The 23413-nt window shown below is 34.9% G+C and overlaps 2 protein-coding genes across 5 annotated transcripts in view; one reads left to right on the plus strand and one right to left on the minus strand.

Annotated features, from left to right (window-relative positions):
• LOC131944723 (S phase cyclin A-associated protein in the endoplasmic reticulum) overlaps positions 1–19704 on the minus strand; it is a 51172-nt gene extending 31468 nt beyond the window's left edge. For 3 of the 4 annotated variants that reach the window (XM_059305515.1, XM_059305514.1, XM_059305517.1), the window contains exons 1-22: positions 19304–19704; positions 15094–15232; positions 14728–14993; positions 13575–13762; positions 11060–11214; positions 10391–10863; positions 10074–10244; positions 9871–9943; positions 9603–9720; positions 9370–9481; positions 8905–9045; positions 7939–8040; positions 7289–7485; positions 7124–7205; positions 6782–6940; positions 6204–6305; positions 5900–6030; positions 5409–5474; positions 4827–4953; positions 4594–4706; positions 4280–4403; positions 3502–3758 (exon numbers count right to left, since the gene is read on the minus strand). In XM_059305515.1, the coding sequence (XP_059161498.1) occupies positions 3502–3758; positions 4280–4403; positions 4594–4706; positions 4827–4953; positions 5409–5474; positions 5900–6030; positions 6204–6305; positions 6782–6940; positions 7124–7205; positions 7289–7485; positions 7939–8040; positions 8905–9045; positions 9370–9481; positions 9603–9720; positions 9871–9943; positions 10074–10244; positions 10391–10863; positions 11060–11214; positions 13575–13762; positions 14728–14993; positions 15094–15232; positions 19304–19483 (3476 nt within the window). In that variant the 5' untranslated portion in view covers positions 19484–19704. The remainder of the gene's footprint in view (positions 1–3501; positions 3759–4279; positions 4404–4593; positions 4707–4826; positions 4954–5408; positions 5475–5899; positions 6031–6203; positions 6306–6781; positions 6941–7123; positions 7206–7288; positions 7486–7938; positions 8041–8904; positions 9046–9369; positions 9482–9602; positions 9721–9870; positions 9944–10073; positions 10245–10390; positions 10864–11059; positions 11215–13574; positions 13763–14727; positions 14994–15093; positions 15233–19303) is intronic. The other variant, XM_059305516.1, reaches the window with a different exon arrangement.
• An 847-nt stretch (positions 19705–20551) lies between these two features.
• Positions 20552–23264, plus strand: LOC131944726 (WD repeat-containing protein 27-like; the record flags this gene model as incomplete). Its single annotated transcript, XM_059305521.1, is given in 1 exon segment — positions 20552–23264. A coding segment is annotated over 1 exon segment (2709 nt), but the record flags the coding sequence as incomplete, so codon positions are not given.
• Positions 23265–23413: the final 149 nt, after the last annotated feature.

The raw sequence follows: 23413 nt of genomic DNA on the forward strand, positions 1-23413 counted from the left end.
GTGACGATGGTGCACTAGTAGGATCAAAGAACACCATCAAAAGGTGACGATGGTGTACTAGTAGGATCAAAGAACACCATCAAAAAGTGACGATGGTGTACTAGTATAATCAAATAACACCAACAAAAAGTGACGATGGTGCACTAGTAGGATCAAAGAACACCACCAAAAAGTGACGATGGTGCTCTAGTATGATCTATGAATACCACCAAAAAGCTACTCAGTGGTACTAGTATCACCCCTAACACCATCAAAAGCTACTTCCGCTTCTCATCAACCAACCCGTGCCTACAACAAAAGCAGAGTCCCGATGATTTACTTGGCGGCTCTGAAGACCCTTAGCTAATTTGCCCAGTGAGATCATTAATTTCATCATGCGCATCTCAGTCAACAAACATCCCCAGGGGTGGGGTGGGCGAATACAGTTGAAAAGGGCACTGTCGAGTGGTTTAAATGGAATAATAGAGAGGCCGGGCCGATCATGGGATTAACAAAATAAATGGGCTAAGGAGAAGGGGAGGGAGACTGAAAGCAGAGTTGTCATAAGATTTGAGGTTGTGAGCCCTCTATGCGAGGTCAATAGCATTAAAACTCGTATTGAGGAGCCATTAGATGCGAGAAGTAAATGGGCTCTCGTTATTCACGGGCTGCCCCAGCAGGAAATGAACATAGTGGACAAATAGGCCCGGAGCAATGGCCCTCGAGCGAGGAGACTGGCCGACAACGGCGAGGGGAAATGAAGTAATATTTTATCAATTAGTCCAAGCATCTTCCACTGATGTTTTAAGGAAGGGAGAATCCCCCGATACAATATAATTAGTAAATAGCCCAAGTGCCCGAGTGCGAGGTGCCAGCCAACACAACTCAATAGAACCGCCATCTTTGTCTACACACTCCAGTTGCCTCAGACCCTCCTTTTTCCCCCCTTTCCCCGCCCTCCATTTTTTTACGGGGCTCCACTTCCTCTCAGGCCGGATTTTCACATCCGTCTCTTTTAGCCTCGTCATCGATACAAGAAGCTGCTGATCAATACCCCAGGAATCTCGGCTTCCCAATCACCCCTCGCCACCCTCCCTCCTCTAGGAATATCCAAACTTGCTTCCAAATCTATCTGACCCTCACCACCCATCCACTCTATGCTAGAAATAAAAATGTCTTCCAGACTGTTTTTATAGCCTAACACGGGCAAACATTTTCTTATGCTTTCGTTTTTTTTTTCTCAAGAAATAATTTTTGGTGGCTTTTATCCTACGGAAGTTGAGGAATCGCCCACACAGTTTTTTGATTGATTCAGTTACTGTCTGTTGACAATTTGAGCAAGTTGGGAGGAGAGAATTGAACTCAATGGAGAGATAGACAAACGTGATGATAAACATGTGGACGGTTGGGACTCAACTTAGGCTGTGTCAGAGCTAAACATGGGCAAGTCAGTGTCAGAGATTAACATGGGCAAGTCAGTGTCAGAGATTAACATGGGCAAGTCAGTGTCAGAGCTTAACATGGGCAAGTCAGTGTCAGAGATTAACATGGGCAAGTCAGTGTCAGAGCTTAACATGGGCAAGTCAGTGTCAGAGATTAACATGGGCAAGTCAGTGTCAGAGCTTAACATGGGCAAGTCAGTGTCAGAGATTAACATGGGCAAGTCAGTGTCAGAGTTTAACATGGGCAAGTCAGTGTCAGAGATTAACATGGGCAAGTCAGTGTCAGAGATTAACATGGGCAAGTCAGTGTCAGAGATTAACATGGGCAAGTCAGTGTCAGAGATTAACATGGGCAAGTCAGTGTCAGAGCTTAACATGGGCAAGTCAGTGTCAGAGATTAACATGGGCAAGTCAGTGTCAGAGCTTAACATGGGCAAGTCAGTGTCAGAGCTTAACATGGGCAAGTCAGTGTCAGAGATTAACATGGGCAAGTCAGTGTCAGAGCTTAACATGGGCAAGTCAGTGTCAGAGATTAACATGGGCAAGGCAGTGTCAGAGCTTAACATGGGAAAGGCAGTGTCAGAGCTTAACATGGGAAAGTCAGTGTCAGAGATTAACATGGGAAAGTTTATGTCAGAGCTTAACATGGGCAAGACAGTGTCAGAGCTTAACATGGGCAAGTTTATGTCAGAGATTAACATGGGCAAGTCAGTGTTAGAGCTTAACATGGGCAAGGCAGTGTCAGAGCTTAACATGGGCAAGTCAGTGTCAGAGCTAAACATGGGCAAGTCAGTGTCAGAGCTAAACATGGGCAAGTCAGTGTCAGAGATTAACATGGGCAAGTCAGTTTCAGCTAAACATGGGCAGTCAGTGTCAGAGTTCAATATGGACAAATCAATGTGAGCTCAATATGTATAAGTATAAGTGAGAGTTTGAGCTCAGAAACTGTTGTAAGTATATGTGTGGTCTAGTTGGGTTTCATTAAAGATTCTCTAGTAGACAACACGCAAAACATCTTAAAGTAGCTAGCATTTGGTAGGAACTGTTGGACCAGAAAAAGGAGGACAGTTTTCTAACAGTGTAGTTACTGGTAGAGAATTTAGAAAATAGGTTTTAGTGTTGTATTTTTAAGAGGAAACTGAATTGCTGAAATTAAATGCATGGCCGGCCATGTATTATATTTTTACATGAGAATTGAATGCATATTTATTTGTTGCATTAGTTAATAAAGGTCGAATGGATTACTTCCCAAATCGTGCACATTTAAATAGCGGCATTTCTTTCGTAACATTTTGTTATATCTTAAGCGCAACAAAAAACACTTCCAAATTTGTGGTGCAGGGGAGGTAATCACAAAATAACCAAATTTTAAAGTATAAAACAATTACCTCCCTTGTAATTTGCTGTTTGTTTTTAGAAAACATAAAGCGATATTTCATTTATTTAATTTGTTTGGAAATTTAAAAACTACTTTATTGCAAAATAACATATATTTCAAACACACAAAATATTACTATTTTACTGTTGAACAAGAATTATATCTAGCTGTAAATTTAAATAAATATTGGGGATGGTGTGGTCAAGTGGTGCAGCACATGATTACTAACCCAAAAGTCTATAGTTTGGTTCTTTGGCTTAAGACTATCCAGCTCAGAGGTGTACCTGACTTGTAACAGGGAACATAAAGGTGGCTGAATATTCTACTGAATACAATATCCCTTCATATACTGAGGTCAGAGAAAAAGGCCATTTTCTAATTTATCAGTCCCATTTTACATTTACTTTAACTGTAAAAACCTTCTGATTGGGGGGTGGGGGGTGTTAATTAACAGGGGTAAGTAGACAGTGTGAGAGTTGAAAATGGGTGAGACAGTGGGATAATTCAAGGACTAATTTATGTTTTGACAGGGGGTAAGTACTCAAGAGAGGTAATGGCAGGAGCAATGACACATGCTACAAATGAAATGAATTTTTATTATATATTATTCTTATCAGCAGTACGGAAAGGTTACTAAACTTCTAATTATTTTTCTTTCTACAGATCCAAGTTTGTACAGACTTAATGCATTATGGGACATACCTGATTATATCATTTCCTCGATTAGTAAATGCATCTCCAGTTCCACTCATGCGCTCAGAGCTAGCCTCACTGCAGTTACTGGCAGGGTTGTTCTTGGCCAGACATGAGAGAACAGTGCTCAGCACTTGCATGAGGCCTGAGCAGACAGGGTCAAAGGGCAGGCTGTTTGTGTCGGTGGTGCTGTTCTCAGAGCTGCTGCTGGCCCCACTGCCACTCACTACACTGCTGGGTCTCCCAAAGTCGTCTGGTAACATTGTCTGGAAAGCAGGGGTAAATTATCTATAGGGGGCATAATTCAAGGCTTAATTTATGGGGTTACCCCCCTTACACAGTTACAGTAAGTTTGAATAATTCAATCTTCCCTTGAGTTTAATCTCTAATATTTCTTTCTTTTTTTTATTTAGTAATTAAAAAATGTTTTTAATGTAAGTTATTTGGGTTTTTTTTGTTTTTTTTTTTAATAAAGTTGATCAAAATAAATTTTAAATCCCCTAAATATAGCTACATAATAAGGTTTAATATGCAGTGTTTCTTCCAGACTTTTTTCTCCGGGGGGGGGGGGCACTTGAAATTTTCGGGGGGGCGGTAGACTTTCTTTGGGGGGGGGGCGGACACTGTTAAAAGTATATATTTTCTATATAAATTATATAAATTTCATTTCGTTCGGGGGGGGGGGGCGGTAAAATTTTTTCGGGGGGGGGCTATGCCCCCCCCCCCCCCCCCCCGAAGAGATGCCTGGAAGAAACTCTGTTAATATGGCTAGGAAATAAATACTTACATTTAATCTGTAAATAAGATGGTCCACAAGAGCTCCTATCTTGTTGCTAAACAACAAATAATGGCAGTTGTCAAAGTTGTTTTTACAAGCCAGTCTGTAGACATCTGTTGAGTGTGTCAGGGATCTGTCACAAATAAAGTGGTTTAAACATTAGAATACAGATTTTAAATATTGTATAGGGAGGATGGTGATTCTATAAAATGTTGGATTTAGAAAATATCATGATAAACATTTTAAAGATGCCTGAATGTATGTTACAAAATGTAGTTTACAATGGATATAAAAATTTGAAATAAAATTTCTAACAATCTTACTTAGAGGGTATAACACAAGGTAGAGCAGAAGTTGCATTTTCTATCGTCATCAAAATTCTACTCAAAGAGCTAAAGCCACCAAGGGTTTTGAAGCAGGCTTGATCATTGACACACTGAAAAATCAAACAAAATTTTCAATATTCGGTAAATTTTGATAATATGAATAATTAGTCTAATTAGTCCCATCTGTTACTCAAAGGAAAAGATTTGTAATTGTTTAACAGGCCACTTACTTTTTTTTCCAAAATGCGTCCAATCTCTCCTAAGGCTCTGTCTAATGCAGAAACTTTATTCTGAGGCCAAGGTCCGGAGTCTTGAGATTGCAGGTATTTGTTGATATCTTTGATAACCTTGTGTAGCCTTATCACAAAGTTTGGTATCAATGAGATCTTTGTTTACTTCTAACATAAAATACAGTTTTTTTTTTGGTTTTTTTTTTTTTGTAAAAACCGTTATTATTACAGATTACAAAATGAAAGATTGGTGAACTAATTGAATGTTTTATCATCTTCATTAACAGCTGACAGGCACATTAAAATATCAACATTAAACCTATTTGTCAGGTGTATGTTTACTTATGTTAAGACAGCTGATTTTTAGTTTGTTCCAGCATACAAAATAAATCTTGCTTGCTATTTAAAAATGACTGTTCATCTATGTTAATTGAGTCAACAATTCATTATTAAATCTGTGAATGTGATTAGACTTGAATATTTCTAGGTAACTAACTGTTTGACATCTACAAAATACCACTTAAGCAAATGAGATGGGGAGAAGGGTAAAGCTTCACATTTTCAGCTAACTTTGAGACTTACTTGGCTTTATGTTCTGACTCAGCAGACTGGAGTTTAGTTGCTAAGGAGTTTTCATACTCAAGGCCTCTGTTTAAAAAAATAAATACTAGATACATAATCTGTTTAACATAGGTTTAACATTAAATATAATGTAATTTTGTATTCATATAGTAGATGTATAATAGTAGTTTCCTTTTGAACTTGACGACCCATGGGGCAAGTGAAACAGAGTTCACCTGTTTCTGGGACCTCAGCATATGCAGGGACAGTGTGGTCAGCCCAATGCCCAACCACATTTACTTCCCCTGACATGAGTTAGCTCATCAAAGCTGGGTGGAGACAGGGTCGTTAAACTGACTCAAACCTGGATTTGAACAACTTTCAGGTTGGAAGTCTAGGTCTCTACTGCTATAGGCTACACTGTCCCTTTGTACTCATGTACAGAGGGAAAAACTTAGTTCTCAGAAATGTTTCCTTTTGAAAGATTTAGTCAACTAGATATTTAAACAAACCTGGTAACCATTCTTTGTCGCAGTTTTTTACATCGTTTTTTCAGCGCTTTTTGTCTTTCTTTTTCTGTAACGATCTTTGGATGATTGCTGTTGTCAGGTGCATCAACAATGTGTTTCAGATTAAAGGTTTCCTGCAATGAGAATACAAATTATGACATTTTAATTGAAAGACCACCAACACTATGAACACTATCTTTCAGCTAAGAGCACAAATCACCAAGAAGGAGACTTTTCATTTTTTAATTTAAAATTTTTTTTTATTTGAAAACAAATATGATTATCATGCAGCATTAATAATACTCACAATATCTTGTTTAGTCATTTCTTTTCCACCGCTATTATCTTTCAGAGCTTGCTGGTGCTTTTTGCCTCTTAAGTGACTTAGCAGGTAAACTTCAGATGGAATCTACATTATTTTACAAAAACAAAAAAACCAACTAGATTATGATTCATTACTTAACAACTAGATTTATTATTTTACATATAACTGCAATGGAATATTTCAAGGATGCAAAGATTTTTTTGTTTAATATAACCGTACATTGTATTGGATTTATCTTTACCACCCCATTACAATACAATATGAATCATAACATGGCTTTTGGTGGAATTCAAGTTAAATTTATACTCATACAAAATTTGTAGCCTATTGTTAACCAAGATTCCCACCCCCCTTCCATCACCATATAATTTTAAGTCTTTAATCCACAAAGGTGCTATAAAATGTTTGCCTTATAGTTTTAGAAATTTCACTCTTCAACATTTCAAAAATGTACTGAGAAATTAAAAAAAAAACAACTAATATACAATTTCCTTTGGGCATGTAACAGCAATGTTGTAGTAATGATTCTTGCATTAATGAACCATAGTCTTGTTACTTACCAGTACATTACAAATGGAGCAAAGCTTGTTTCTGTCATAAGGTGTTAATTTAGGTGCATCATTATGGTCTTCTGTTGAGTGTCTCATGACACTCATTTCAAACGCCCGACCTCTGATCTGTTGCAAATGTTCTTCATGTCGTTGAGTAGTTTCGTCTTGCTGCAAGAGGAAAGTTAGTAACTGTACAGACTGATCAGACAACAATTATTAACAAACAATTAAATTAAATGAAACTGCGTAAGTTGTTGTAAAGACTGATCTTACAATAATTGTTGACAAATAAAATGAATTAGATGAAACTGCTCAAATTGTTTACAATTATTAAGTTATTAAAATCCAAACCTTTTGTTGGATCTTCTTTTGTAAAACTTGCTTATGGGCTTCCTGCATTGCATTTAGAGCTGCTATTCTTTCCTCTCTTTCTCTGGAATAAAATAATAAGGTTTATGTTACAACCAGTTAGGTTAAAAAAAATGTTAAAAATAAAAACTGAAATGAAATACTTACTTTCCTCTTGCGCGAACAGCTTCCAACCTTTCCTTCTCCTTTTCAATTTGTTGCTGTTCTATCCTAGCATCACGAAGTTTTCTTTTCTCTTGCATTTCTAACAGCCGTGCTTTCCTGTCTGCTTCCAGAGCTTTTCTTCTCTCTTCTACTGCTGCTTCTTTAGCTTGTTTCTCTTCAAGCTTGCGCATGCGTTCTTCCTGTATACAACATAAATAAAAGTGCACTTTATTCCTAAAAATCAGACACCACATAACAATAATATTAAATCTTAATAACAAATAGTTTCCCACATTTATTCATCCATATTTTTTACACAGATAAGTTTTTGAAAAATATTTCTGTCCAATGCCTAGAAAAAAACAAGACTCTGAACAATCAAAAAAGTATAAGCAGAACATTACTGAACCCCAAAAAAACAAATCAATTTTCAAACATTTTTTCAAACATTTTTTCAAACAAATAACAAAAGTTTGTTGTACCAGGTGCATGTGAGCAGCTAAAAATAAACATTTTTGTGTTGAATCAGAAAAAAAGTTGATATTAAAATCAACTAATAAAAAAATGTAAAACAAACAAGCAAGCATTCTGAATTTTTGTGACAAAAGTTTAAAAATAAAACAGCAAGCACAGAGAAGCGGTATCATGCATACCATCAACTCATGTAGCCGAGCCTCAGATTCCTGATGTTTTGACATGATGTCATGCCGCTTGTTCTGTGCTTCAAGGCTGTTGATAAAAGCTATCTCGTTTGCCTGGCCACAAAATAAAACAAGAAGCTTGGCTTTAACATTGATCAAAGCAATTTTAATGATAACGCAGATGACACATGAACATGCCTTCGATGGAACTGTTTGGAAAACAACAAAGCAGATGATGACTTTAACATGCCATGGGAGGTAATGTTTCAACAAAACAAGAATAGAGACAACATGCAAACTGTACTGAGACTCCATCCTTAGATAGAAGTTACAGCTTTCTTTAATTAGGATGATAGTAAAGAGTTATGATGATTTTTTACAAAGAAAAGTAAACTTAACAAATCAACAAAACTCATCACTGATGTTATGATGAAGTTACAAAGGGCTAATATGAAGCAAAATGGTGTGTTGTATATAAGACACAAGCTACTACACAAAGCCAAAAAAATATTGCCTTTATAAATATGCTTAGTTTTTATCATTTTATTTAATCTATACAAATACGTTTTAAATTAATGGTTAAAACATTTCAACAACATAAAATTTAACCAGTTGTATTTGATCTTAGTTGCGCAGTTTTACTTTACACGTTAAGTTAGTAACGATTTAAATTTAAACACATTTTTTTTAAATATTTGTGGCGCTGTTTAAATGTGGCTCTATGGGTCGTAAATTTATTCTTTAAAACTACAAAATTCTTTTTGTAATATCGCTCTTCAAAGACCTTTTTACATCTTTTTTTGTTTAAAATAATGCTATGCATTACTGAAAATAAATACAATACTACAAACAAACAAGACAGTTAAAAAGAAATGTAGAAGTGTTTACATACAAGGAGTGCAGGACTACTGTAAGTCTGTATGAGAGACAATATTTACAGCATGTCATGTGTCTTTATATTACATTTTTAAATCTCACCTTTGCTTCCTCCTCATGTGCTTTCCGTGCCTTAAGCTTGAGTTGTAACTGACGTTTCTCTTCAGCTCGCTGTAATTTGTGTTCCAACAGTGTCTTACTCTGCCTCATCAACTCCTCTTTATAAGCTCTCACCTCTTCTACCTGAGGGCCATCATCAGATCAACTATTACAGGTAATGACTATTTTCGCTACTTCAAATTTCATAAAAATAGTTCTCTGAAGCTTTTATATTACTTTCATTTATTATTTGATTGTGAAAGCTTTATAAAACAATGGCCACAAGTAACATATAATTTTTATCAAACTTGAAATGACTTTTAAAAGTCTTTTTTAAGAGGGTGATTTTACATCTAATAGAGTTCATATAAAGTGAAACTATTAAATCAGAATTAATATAAACTTTTAAGAGGAATTAAAATATACAAATGTTAGTGGTCTCAATAAGCAAGAATAATTTTAACACGCCTTCTTTGATAAATCCCTGAGGCGCTCTGCTTTTTCTTGCATGAGTTTTCCCCTAAGTTCTTGTGCTTTAGCTTGTTTTTCTTCATGACGTCGCCTAGATTCAGTTGGTGATCTAAATAAAAAATTAATGAAAATTTGGCTTCAAGTTGGTTTTAACATACACTTCACTGCAGACTTGTAAGTAAAAATTCTAAACTAAATTAGATTATACATTAGAAGTGTGAGATTTTCACCTTTTTCTAGAAGGTGATGAAAGTTTCTCATGCATATGGACGCCATGTCCAGGAGTCCTGGCCTCTTCTGCTTCAACCAACTCCCCCCAGGACAACATACTACTCTGCTTCATTTCAGCTGAGAAAATAGAAAACATTGGAACTTTGCAGCAACAATGTTTGTTATAAAAGCTAAAGAAATATGTAACAATTATGTATACATCAAATTACACATTCTACTAACAAAACTTATAATACAGTATATGTATAATTAACAGAAAAATTGTACCTTCATGCACAGCAACTAAAGAATCCCAGTCAGTAATAACAGCAGTTGCAGATTCCATTGAACTGTTAGTATTCTAAAAATTGTACAAAAAAATTGTACAAACCACATTATACTTAAAAACCGTACTCTCAATACATTAATTTATCAGCTCAATTATATTAATTACACTCACTGACTCAGCAATTAAGCAAAAATAATATTACCGCTAAATCACTGTTTTCTTCTAAGTCTTCCTCAACTTGAGAACTTTGCTCTCTTGCCAACTCCTTTAGCCAGTTTTCCTCCTCTAGGACAGCATAGGCCAAAGCTGATTCTTGTGCTTTTTCTAGTTCATTACTCAAATGAAATTCTTCATCAAGAACCAGGTCAATGTCCTGAAATTTTTTTAATTAATTTTATGTAAATGTAAGCATATAAATGTCTTTTTATTCATGTTATGCAAATGTGTTACTTGAATAAATGTATTTTTAAAGAAAGAACGTGTCTATATTTAATTTAAAGTAAAATCTTTGATACTTACAATACTAACGTTCTCTATATCTAAGTCTAAGGAATCCTTGAGTGATTTGTCTGCTGACAGAGCATCAGTAAGAGCCATAGATTTAGCAGGATTTACAGAGCTGCTGTATGTGACTGTGCTGGACGACTCTGTGGGGCTATTTGTGCTGGAGGAGTCCATGCTGTTCAAGTTCGATGCTGGAATGTTCTCCTTCTCGCTGTCTTTGCTGCAAGCTCTCTCACGAGTTGGTCCTGAGCTAGTTGCTGGTAGATGCCTTTCAGATACAGCGCGTAAATTTTTTTGGTGAGATTTTTCTGGCTTTTCCCTCGGGGTTTTGATGTTAGCCTGGTCTGGAACGCTCATGGAGCGCATTAAATTCCTTTTGGCACTTTTGATGTTGGGTGCTAAGTTTTCTGTTGATTTTTGACAAGGGGATTGTCTAGCTCTCAGCCTGCCTCTTTGTACTGTTTCCCAGCCGTCTTCATCTATGGTGTCTTGAGAACAAAAGTATTTTTTAACGTCTACTTATTAACTACTGAAGATTTCATTTTTAGAATTGTAAATTATCAAGTAACAGCTTGTCATTGTACTTAAGAGTCTGTGGCTGTGAGAAATAGTAACAAACTAAACACTTCATATTGAATACATACAACATATTTATGGGCCTAGAGTGAATTGAACATAATGTACCTTCAACTGGATTAGGTAAACTTGAAGCCTTGACTACAGGTGCAGCACTCTCCTCCATCACAGGTGTCTTCTGTAGGGTCACAGCCTCATCTGCGCCAGTTGAGAAAGTGATTGCCCTCACTCCCCTCACTTTATCAGCCCAACTGTTGCCTGATCTATCAGAATGGAATTTAGGCCTAGAAATTAGCAGTTATATAAGAGGTATTAAACCTATACTTTTTATCTAGGTATTACAAGCAGGGTTCGTACTGCTTTTTGAAAATGAAATTCCAGACTTTTTCCAGACATTTTCCAGACTTTTTTCGAAAAATTCCAGACTTTAGACAGATAATGTGTTAGCGAATAATTTTTTAAAATGATGCACTATTTGTACTGTCATTATAATTACTTATACTAAATTGACATTTATTTTAGGCTATATTCACAGTGAACTTTCTCTAGCCAAATTGACAAAAAAACATTTTTTCTAAGTTTGCCTACTCCACCCTACCTAAAATTTTAACAATTAAAATAATTGATTAAAATGATGCAACTATTTTGTTTCCAACATTAGACTTATGTAATCTGTTCCTGATCTAATTGCTTATGTTTTCAATTAAACTATCATTAAAATGGTATTGCATAATAGTGAGAGTTAATTACTATAAAGAATAATAATGTAATGTATTAATTTAGGTCTGCTCTTGTTAAGTAGCCTAAATAAATATAGGCTACTTGTAAAAAAAATGTAGAGCAAAAAAAATTTTTTAAAAATCATTCACTGTTTGTGCTTATAGTAATAGCTGAGAAACGGGTCTGCAATTAAAAAAAAGTTGCCGGTATCCTTCTTCCCCCCCCCCCCCCCCCAGACACGACACGGTGAAGGGGTCACTGTGAGGTCATAGTAGTCTAGACTTCAGTATGCCTATTTAATAGGTCATAACAGGAACTGTGCTGTGACTTATACCCCCTCCCCCACCCTACTTACCAAGCGGTACCAACTACGCACTTGGGGTCACGGTGAGTTCACACAAAGGACCGATGTTACAAGGAGGGGCGGGGTAGTCTAACTTTAATCGTCAGCATTTGCAAAGATTTCAAAAAACAGTTTAATGGAAGATGAATTAAAATTAAAGGGGTCATCCATTTATGACGTACACATGGAGGGGGGAAGGGGTCAGAAGATTTTGTGATTACATTCTAAAACAAACATAAAACTTGTATCTTGTGAGTAGAAAGTAAAATTAAGACGACTGTGTTGGTGTTTTAAAAACCATCACAGCGTGTAAACAAAACACGGTGCCCTAACATTATTGCAAGAGCTTGTCGTCACACTTTCTGAAACCCTCCTCCCGACTTTCCGGAGTGTGACGTCATTTATGGACGACTCCTTAATAAAAATAGTACCTCTTTGTTAAGCTGAAGCAAACAGAAATACAGGTATGAACCCAAGGAGGCCTTGCGACTTATTAATCTTATAAATGTTAATATTAATCCAAAGTAAGTGAATGCGTGTGGACAGAGGGCGGGGGGAATGGGGAAGGGGGGGGGGTGGGGAAGGGGGGGGTCTAAAATCCGAAAAATTGTTGTAAGTCATAAATGGATGACGCCTTACAGACTGATACATTATATCTAAACTACCACTCACACATCTCCCCCATAACTTTTGTTATGACTGCCTGCATGCAAACTCAAACGAGGAAAAAATAGCGGGTAACGAGAGCCTAACAATTCTGAGGGCGATCATTCTTTTATTAAATGACAATTGTAAGTACTTGTAACACATTCACACGGTCAGTCATGCCACAAAATATCTCTTCCCTCCCTTCCCCCCTTCTCCCAATGACGTAGTAACTGAGCATTTTTTCTGCGAACCAGCGGAAAAACGTCACAACATAGTGTAAACCCGCGCAATAGCGCGGGGAAAAAATTGGAGTAAATTCACTTAAAAATAGCAATTTTTTAAGTTGGAAAATATGGACTACGAAGTTTTGTTTCTAAAACTAGATTCCAGACTTTTTCCAGACTTTTAAAAAATCCTGCCCAAAAACTAGCGATTTTCCAGACTTTTTTAAGTCTTAAATTCACTTTTCAAAATTCAAGACTTTTTCCAGACTTTCCAGACTGCGTACGAACCCTGTACAAGACTTATAACAAACATAATTATATAAAGCAAGACCCTCTTATGGTGTTTCAAAACAAACATCATCCAACATAAAGTGGTACCTTGAATTTAAACACTTAACAATTTTAAAGTGAAATGACTTTTTTTTTGTTAGAGACCTAGTAAATGCTTTTAAAGTAGGACAGACTAATTTTAGTGGCTAGCAGGAGCTCAGCTTATGAAGTCTGTGAGCTAAGAAATACAGATGCCAACAAGTGTGTATTCATTTCAAGTACCAAGTTATCATGTGCAACCACTTGTTCTTAGGAACAATTAAAACAGCAAACACTTAATTGCAGTTTAAACTTGTGTTTAAAAATGTACCATAATATACTGCACAGAAACTGATTAATATTGTACCAGACAACTTACTGTGGTTGTCCTGCTGGAGCTGGTGAAGAAGGGGCATGTTTGTTAGGAGACATTTTTCTAACTTCCCAAGCAACAGCTGGTGGCCTGTCCCCATCCTTGGCTGAATCCTCATATGCTTTCATCATTATTAATGTTTCAATCAGTGCTTTAAAATCTTTTGTACTTTGCTCAAGCATCATGATTACTTCCTATGAAATAAAATAGTATTATTTAAAATCTATAGGTAATAAACCGGGAGTGATCTCCCCTAAACTTTCTCGAATATTCTTATATAAAATAACAGGGGATGGGAACTCGGGCTATAGACATGATTTTTAATCCATGTTAAATACTTAAAGTTTTAAAAATAGAATAAAATCTCGTAGACAAATTAATTGCACACCAAGTGAACGCGAAATAAAAAAGCGCATAATAGTGCGCAATATTATTAGTACTTTTAAAATTTACATTAGTTTTTTGAGAAATCGGAAGTAGCGTAAAGTACTACTTCCAGTCAACGGAAATTACTCAAAATTTGACAGAAGGTAGAGAATTAGATCTTTTACTTGCATATCAAATTTCATTTATCTATCTGAAATAGTACTCAAGTTATAGGCTTTTGAAAAATTCAAAGTAGAAAAAGTACCACTTCCGGTTATCCGAAATCGCTCAAAAGTTGATACGGATCTACGATTTTGATAAAATACTTGTATATGAAATTTCATCAACCTAGCTGTAACGGTACTCAAGTTATCGTGTTTACACACGGACACACACACACACACACACACAGACACACACACAGACACACAGACATACGGACAAGATTGCAAAATTATGTTTTTCCGTATCAGTGAGATGTAAAACGTCGAGATTTGCAAAAATCTCGATTTTTTTTTTTTGCACGATTACAAGACTTTCTCTATACTTCGTATATACGAGAAAGTAAAAATGAAGCATCTTATCTTTGAATTAAACAAACTATTTTTTAAAAGAAAATACATAGGCTCTTTAAAAAAGTATTTATTATAGAGAAATAACTTATATAATCACTATGCAGGTTTTAATTATTTTTACAAAAATATAAAATTTTAACAGCTTCTATCAATTAATTAAAACACATTGGGTTTTTAAAACTGAACTAAATTTAATGAATAGAAAAACTTCAACATACCTTGCACTCAACCACACTCTCATCTTGCTCACAGGTCTGATAAATGGAGTCTACTGCCCTTTGAAAATTATCAAACATATACTTCCAGTATCTGGCTCTGAGGTCATTTTTCTTTGAACCAGCATCAGATCTAGGTGACTTTGCCATATCAGATAAGGACCTGTGACGAAAGCGTGATCCTGGTGGTGGGGTGCGATGTGAGTGACAGCGTGATGAAGACCCTTCTCTCTTTTGTTGGCTAGATGAACGGGAGCTACCACTTGCAGCTGTACAAATACAAACAAAACAGGAAACACAAAATAATGCTAAATATGATTACACACAGAGTACAATAGAGGATTGCATGAACTGTATAAATGCTCATACCTCCACTTCCTAGTTGTTCTGTCTGCTGTTCAAGTACAGGAACATTATACTGAACCAAGTTACGAGCTGTACGTCCTTCTGACTGAACAATTTTACGCACCTGGTCAAAACCGATTCTTTGATAATTACCTTGCGGACTCTTAAAAATAGTAAAGAAAATAAAATGCGTGAAAAAGTTTATTAGTATAAGAATATTAAAATTGTATTCAATAAACTACTCAAATGAAAATTGGTACTGCAAATTATTAGTTAAATAGAGGGTACCAAAATAAATTCATAGTGTTAATTGGTTTCATACTTTCATAACAATGGGTGCCATTACAATTTTGTAATTTTTTAATCAGAATGTTAACAATTATTTTGCATATTTTAGAGACAATTTAGTAAATAGCAATTAAAAATTGAATGAAATTCTTAATGTTGACCCAGCTCAGTTAACATTTTTGAAAGTATATTTTTAATTTTAGGGAGTGTAGGTAGGTTAAAGTTTGAGGTGAGTAGGTTCTGACATTTTGTGTAGGGGAGTGAGTAATTATATTTTTTTTATTTAAGACCTTTTATGAGATTCTACATATTTTAGATACAATTCTGACATTGGGCAGATGAAGTCAAGTTTGTTTTTTGACCTTGACCCTATGAAGGGACCCAGATTGTGTGGTCAGCATGATGCTCAGCCACCTCTACACTTTCCCCAAGGTAAGTTTGGAACCGATCAGAGCTGAGTGGACTCAGACACGTCCTACATTCACATGACTAAACTGAGATACGAACTTCAGTTGTTCGAGCTAGCAGCCAAATTATTATTAACGAGCCGACCCGCTGCGTATCATACGCCGCTATTTAGTTGTTTTATTATCTACTTTTCAGTAATTCATAATTTGTGAATTCGACAGTACCAATGCTGCCACTGAAAATATTTGCTTTAAAACACTACCCCCCCCTTTTCCCCCAACCCTTACCCTATACTCCCCCCCCCCCCCCCCCCCCCCAGTGAAAGCAGCCTCCTCTTAGTTACCTCCTCTAAGTTTAAAATCGTTTCAAACTAAATTATCTGCTCCTAATAGCCATCACTAAACCCGGATTGTAAACATTTAGAGTGAACCATCGCTCACCAGACCATGTAGGGGGTGGGGGGTAGTGATAGTGAGGAAGAGAGGGGACTGCAAGGCGCGTTTTGCAGCTTGTTTTCTAACGTCTCCCAGAAGAGAATTATATATATAGATTATTAGGCTTATGACCTAGGGCCTATATAAATATTTAGGGCAATTTAGGCCCATATTATATTATATAAATATAGCCTAATAAAATAAAGGCATTCATTATTTATAGGCCTATTTAATTCGTCAATAGATTTACCGATTTAGACTTTAGGTAGCCTATTAGGGACTTGGATGACGTAGATTTTGAGGCACTAAAAACGAGAGTTTTCTGCCCATACCGAGTTTCGTTGATTTAGCCGTGCGGTCGCGGGTGATGATCGAAAAAAATTTTTTTTATTATAAATCGCCGATGCTACTAATAATTTGATGACTGATTCTGAAAAACAAATGGATTTCATATGTTACGGTATTTTTGTTTTGAGATTTTGTTGAAGGTGAAAACGGATTTTTGGAGCCAAACTTTGGCTACGTAAAACTTTTTGTACCATAAAAACTTACTAACAAGGAAGGCCAATAAAAAGCCCTCCGACCATAATCACCATTTTTCTTTATGTGTGTAAATTTTCATAATGTTAATCGATAGCAAGGTATTTTTTTATAAATAGTTTAGAAAGTATAGGCTTAAGCCATTTTACGACTACCGGGAAAGACAGAGGTTAAAACCGGAAGTGTACTTGTGTTGTTAATGACGCCATTGCTCTCAATTGAATTGATTTGTAAATCCAGCAACATCCACACGAATCTGACTTTAAAATCATTTTAAATTATAGAATTATATTTTATATTGATAAAACTATGATTTTTTGTTGACTTTGTGCGCATATTTTCTATTTAGATTCATTTTTTTTGTAATTTTGAGTTAGATCTAAAAATAGATTTCTGCGAAATTTTTCAAGTTGAATTATTGTTTCATTTTAATTGTATGGCCTAGATATAGATCTATGTTGTTCTTGAATGAGTTCTGTATTTTATATTAGCTATCATTATAGTAACTTGTGTACTTTCCACATTTTTCTTAAATTTTAAAGCTTGATATAGATCTAGAATCTAATATAAAATTCCATTTGCCTATCATTTGGTCTTTAAAATATAAACCAATAGGGTAATTCTATATTAAACATTTAGCCTTTTGATTGCTTTTCAAGCGAATTTTTATTACCAATATTACTAATATTCAAACATGTTAGTAGTCCTATATTTTCTTTATAGCTCTAGGACTTTGTTCGTTTTAGATTTATTACTAAATTACTACAATCCTTGTACAATGTTCTGTCTTCATCTGTTGGCCTATTTGAAGTACATATGATACTACTGTATTTTTGCTGTAGTATACATCTCAGTTGCTTTTTTACTAGTCTTGGCCCTAGATAAAATGTACCAGTTCAGCAAGGGGATAGAGAATCAAAAGATGTGGATCTACTCATAAGCAACTTCAATGAAGGAGAAATAGGTCCACTTAAGAATGGATGTTGCTGGTTTTTATTACAGTTCTAAAAGCTATCAGCCAGAGGAGACACAGCTTCAGTAGATGTTTAATCAGATTTCATTTTTAAATCATTGATGGTGTTATTTTTTAAAGTAAAAAAGTGATACAAGCTAACAGACTTAAACATGTTATCCACACAGCATGAGATGTCACTTAAATATATGACACATGTTTCTAAATTATAAAACTTACCTTTAACATTAAATGGTGATCATTACTCCACCAATAAAAAAATCATTTCAATTATTAAATTATTTGTTCAACAATAATTGTAAATTAAATTATATCAATTCTATGATAACATACACATAACATGGATGAAATATCATGCATATTGACAACATTTAGATACAATTTTAGTTATCTAAAATCAGTTTAGCATTGTACTTCTTTCTTGCAAAAAAGTAGTTGCGCAGAACAAAAATGACTTTTTAAATTTGACCAACATTGTAACAAAACCACATAAGCTAAGTGAAATATTTTTTCTTTGTGTGGATGTATACACTGTTGGCACCAATTAGGCCAATTTTCATTAAGATATTCCATATAATAAAAATTTGGCAACAGATTATGTGTTGCCTATAGCAGAATTTATTGTTTAAAATTAAGGGGGGTATATGAGTTTAAACCCCTTTTTCATTAAATAAAATATTTTTAAAATCAAATTTGAACAAAGGAAATATCAAAGTATATAATAACCTTCATGTTTACAATATTTCTTGCATATAAGCAAAGTAATCTAAAATCAGCTCAACATTGTACTTCTTTCTTGCAAAAAAAGTAGTTGCGCAGAATAAAAATGACTTTTTTATTTTGTCCAACATTGTAATAAAACCACATAAGCTAAGTAAAATATTTTGACTTTCTGTTAATGTATACAGTGTTGGCACTATTCAGGCCAATTTTCAGTAAGATATTCCATATAATAAAAATTTGGCAACAGATTGTGTGTAGCCTATCAAAGACGCCTATTCAAAAATTTTAGGGGGGTGACCCTCTTTGTTAACATTATTTTTTATGATCATTCTCATCCAATTCAATTATTTTTATTTTACTCTTTTACTGATATCATAAGCTTGATCTTAGTGAATTTTCATTAAAAAATACCTGCTATTTAAAAAGTTACAGAGATTTTAGTTCGCATCCAAAAAAGTAGGGAAGCAAAAAATTGAGAAAACCCCATAGTAAAAAAACCCGAAAATTAAATACATTAAAAATTCATAACTTCGTAACCGTTTGAGCTAAAGTTAAAATAAAAGTATCTTTGTTCTTGTCTAAATGAGCTCTATAAACTGGTGCTACTACATTTTTTATTTTTTTTAAAATGAAATTTCATCCAAGTCCCTACATAAAGAGTATAAGTCAGTATATTTGAGTGTATATTTTATACTAATGTAGAAAGAATAGATAAATTAGATATTAGCTAGATCTAGATCTAGGTATAAAAAAAATTCTTTAAGATTTTTAATAGGCCTAAATAAATTTTTTTTATTTTTTGGATTTTGTTTGTAATTGTAAATCTTTCATCTCTTTTCTCTAGGGCCCTCTAGGCCTATCCACTCACTGGGCCATGGTTTGATTTAAGTCGTGAATGTGTTGGCTTTTGAGTCTTATGATAACTTGCTTCTCCGCTGCTGTTGGTGAAAGAATGATTAGCATTCTGATGGTTCTGGTTCTCACGATCTCTGTCTTGTCGTGACTTAGGATTCCAAGCAGCGCCGCGTCTTTTTCTGGACTCACTCATTGTGTACTAAAAATTTAAATGAATGCATATAGATCTAGATCTAGATCTTGAATGTCTACCACATTCGTTGCCAACTCATCAGAATAGTTCATTTAGTTCCTGACATTACGGACAAAATTACACAGAACGATGATCAATGGTAAAAACTAGAACATAGATTAGTGTAGTTCTAAATACAGGAATCAACAAGACAGCTGAGAGATATAGGCTAGAATAGCTATTTATTTTCCCCGGTGCTATGGATAGATCTGCACAAAATGTAATCTCTATTTCTATACGTTAATTAAATATGTTAATTGATTAGTAACAGTATCACAATATTATTCGTGATTCAAACTAATTAATAAATGCATTAATGATTTCGTTATCCATGATTACTCTACTATTTATATTTTTTCTACTGACTCAAGTATACAGTCAACTCGAGGCCTAAAGTATTCAAGTAAGAACTGTAACAGCTTAAATAATAAAGATGTCTATTTTTAGATTTTAGACGAGAAGATCAATAATATTAATATAATTAATTTAATATATCTAGAATCTATGATATTGACTAGGGCTATAGGCTAGATACGGATTCCTTTTGTTTTAGACGACGGTAAGGTTAGTCTAGACCAGGTAGGACTAATAATCAAATCTATGTCGTCTTACATAAAAGACATTTGATTTTGTACGCAATCTTACACCCCCCCCCCCCCCGCCCCCCCCCCCTCCCCCCCCCCCCCCCCTCCCCATGCATAGGCGTTGCGACCACTTTATGCGCGCGGTAGAAAATCTATTTTACGCCTTCTATATACAGTATACATATATATGCCTGTATATAAATATATACATACATATATATATATAAGTGTATATAATTAGTTTCAATTTTAGAAACTTTTATTTGGGTTACAAACATTAATAATTAAATTAAAGATACGAAAAACTGCGAATTAATTAATAAGATTCGGTAAGGTATGTCACTCTGTTGGAAAAACATTCGCGTGGCTAGCAACCAAGCGAACTTCGTGATTTTATGAAATTAAACTGATTTAACGATCACTATTAATAAAACTGTTCTTGAACTGTAGTTATAAAAGATAATCAAACATTATGGATGTACAACATATATACTCATTACCACTTCATGCTAATCCTGGACGTCTGGACCCGTGTGTTAACCAAGAATGGATAGCTTTGCCGGTAACACGAAATGTTATTGGTCTGTGGAAAACACCGTCAATTAATAATAATAATGGAATTAATAGCACATCTAACAATGTCCGTCATAATGTGAAGCCTCTACCTGTTGAACTTAATGGACATTTCAAGGATATATGCGCTTTGACATTAAGCAATAAATTTCCAACAAAATATATAGCATCTGCTTGTAAGGAAAAAATATTATTGTGGTCTTTATCACCATCTACTGAAAGGGAAGATAATGTTTTCAGTCAACAACTATTTTCAAATCCAGGTGTTGTTTCAGCAATGTGTTTTAATAACAATGACGAAATCATTGCTTTTGCATCAAATTATAATATAACACTATTACAAGTTAGTCAAAAAATATCATTGGCTGTACTGAATGCACACAGAACTATGATACTTGGTTTGAAGTATTGTCCACATTACTCAGCAACCTTAGTTTCAGTATCAGATGACAAATGTTTTTATGTTTGGGACACAAATGAAAATGTTCTCCTATATCAGTCAACAATCATATCATCTTCTCCTCTGATTAGTTTATGTATGAACTTGTCTGCTCCACATGTTGCTATTGGAACTGCTAGTGGTGCTTTAAAAGTCTTTGATTTGACTGATGGTAACAACTTTAGACAACTTGCAAATGTAGATTTAGTTGTCAGTCTAAAAAAATATTTTGAGAAAAGTTTACCAGAAAAAAATGCTGAACAATCTTCTGATGTCATAGAGTCAAGTGAATCAGTGTTGGCTGTTCAATATATTTATTTTCCTAAAGATAATTATGACCTGAATTTACCATCATTATTTATTTTACAATCTCAGTCAGCTGCAGGTGATGTTTTAAGTGAAAATCCACCATCTCTATGTGTAGTTACTTCCAATAACTTTATCCAGATTCACTCAAAGACATATGAACTCTTAAATGTCCAGCCTCTGAATTTACCATTGAAAACTGAAACATTTTCCTTTTCCAAAACTATAGGCTCAGTAGCGTATGCTGCTTTGCATCAAGTAGATGCTTTTACAGCTGTTTCAGTTACTGGTGCAATGTTTGAAAAAGAAATCAATGTAATAAAACTGTCACTTCCAAAAACAAAAAAACCTGCAGAGGATTTTGATGTAGGCCTGTCTAGTTTTGCAGAAATTCTTAGTGTTATTCCTAAAACTCCATTGGCTGCGTTCTCACCTTTAAAAAGTGAAATGCTACCACTGGTATCAGCAAAACCTTCAAGTGGGAAAAAGAAACCAACCAGCATAATGCATCAGCCATTGACATTTACAAGTAAAATCAAGTCTTCTGGGTATACCCAGCGACCACACACTAAAATGTTTCAACCAGAAAAGAGTAAGAAAAAACTATTAAATATCAATGATCAACCAAAGAGTAAAGCAGATTCTTCTAACAAAGTATCGTTGAACCAAATCCTAAATTCAGCCTGTGATTCCAGCAAAGGTCCTCCTACTGAACAAAGTAGTACATTCCTGGTTGATTGTCAAAGTACAGCAGTGTTTAGTGTAAGATTTGCAGATGATGGTAATGCCTTGGCTTCTGCATTGTCTAATAAGTGTGGGCTTATCTTAAAAGCTCCATTTAATAAAGAGCAAACAATTTCCCTTATTGGTCATAATAATGTTGTAAATTCTGTATTTTGGAATACAGATGGTGCTTATTTATTGACAGCATCTAATGATAAAACAGTTTGCTTGTGGGATAAGACTGGTGGTGATCCACTTCTGAGTTTAACGCACCAGAGAGGCTCTATAAAAGAATCATCAGCCAGTAAAGTGACAAATTTATCTACCAATAAAACAACTACAACTGCAACCAGAAGATTGTCATCTTCTAGTACTTTAAGCCATGATAGTCAGCTGAGCACTTCCTCCAAAGAAAATAAGCCTTTTGCTAAGGAAATAAAGAATGCACAATTTTTTTACGTTGACAAATTTATCCTTTTAATTCATGGACCAAATTTATCTATGTACAAATATGACATGTCCACCAAACGGGATGATGTTAAACGTTATCTGTACAAAAATCGTTGCAAACTCATCTCAAGTTGGCAAACACCCAGTTCTGTGTTCACGGCAATGTCTGCTGTAAACACATTCTATTCTTATTTGGTATTTTGCTCAACCTCGGGCTGCAACACAGAGGTCTATGACTTAAATAAATCTCAGCTTGCACATAGTTTTACAAACTGCCACTCAAGGCCAGCACACTGTGTAGCTCTGAACTCAGGATCTTGTTTTTATTCACAGCCACAAGAGGCTTACAATGTCTTTGCTACCATTGCGCCCACTGACCCAATTAAGATTTGGGATTTACGGTCTAAATCCAATGTTCAAGTTTTACAAGGACATCTGATTAATGCCCATGCTTGTCAAGTTTCTTTCAGTCCTTGTGGCAATTACATAGCTTCAGGATCAGAGGACAAAATGGTTTATATATATGATCTCCGAAAGGGAACTTACTGTAACAGACTAAGAGGTCATAATGAAGTTGTTACATGTGTAGATTACCACCCAATGGGTTCTATGCTTGCTACTGGAAGTCTAAACAGTAAAATAGTTTTCTTTGAAACAAAGTAGTTTGTGTATAAATAAAAAGCCAAATGTACAAAAAAAATTAGGTATTGTGTTTTTAAATATCTTTTTTCAGTAATTGTTATTGATCATTGTACTACATAAACAGCATGTTAGAAATTTTTTTCTTAGCTTTTATTGACTGTATTTTAAATTTTA

This window comes from Physella acuta, unplaced genomic scaffold, assembly GCF_028476545.2.
Source record: "Physella acuta isolate Inbredline_101_S28 unplaced genomic scaffold, ASM2847654v3 ptg000506l, whole genome shotgun sequence".
In the NCBI taxonomy this organism is placed as follows: Eukaryota; Metazoa; Mollusca; class Gastropoda; family Physidae; genus Physella; species Physella acuta.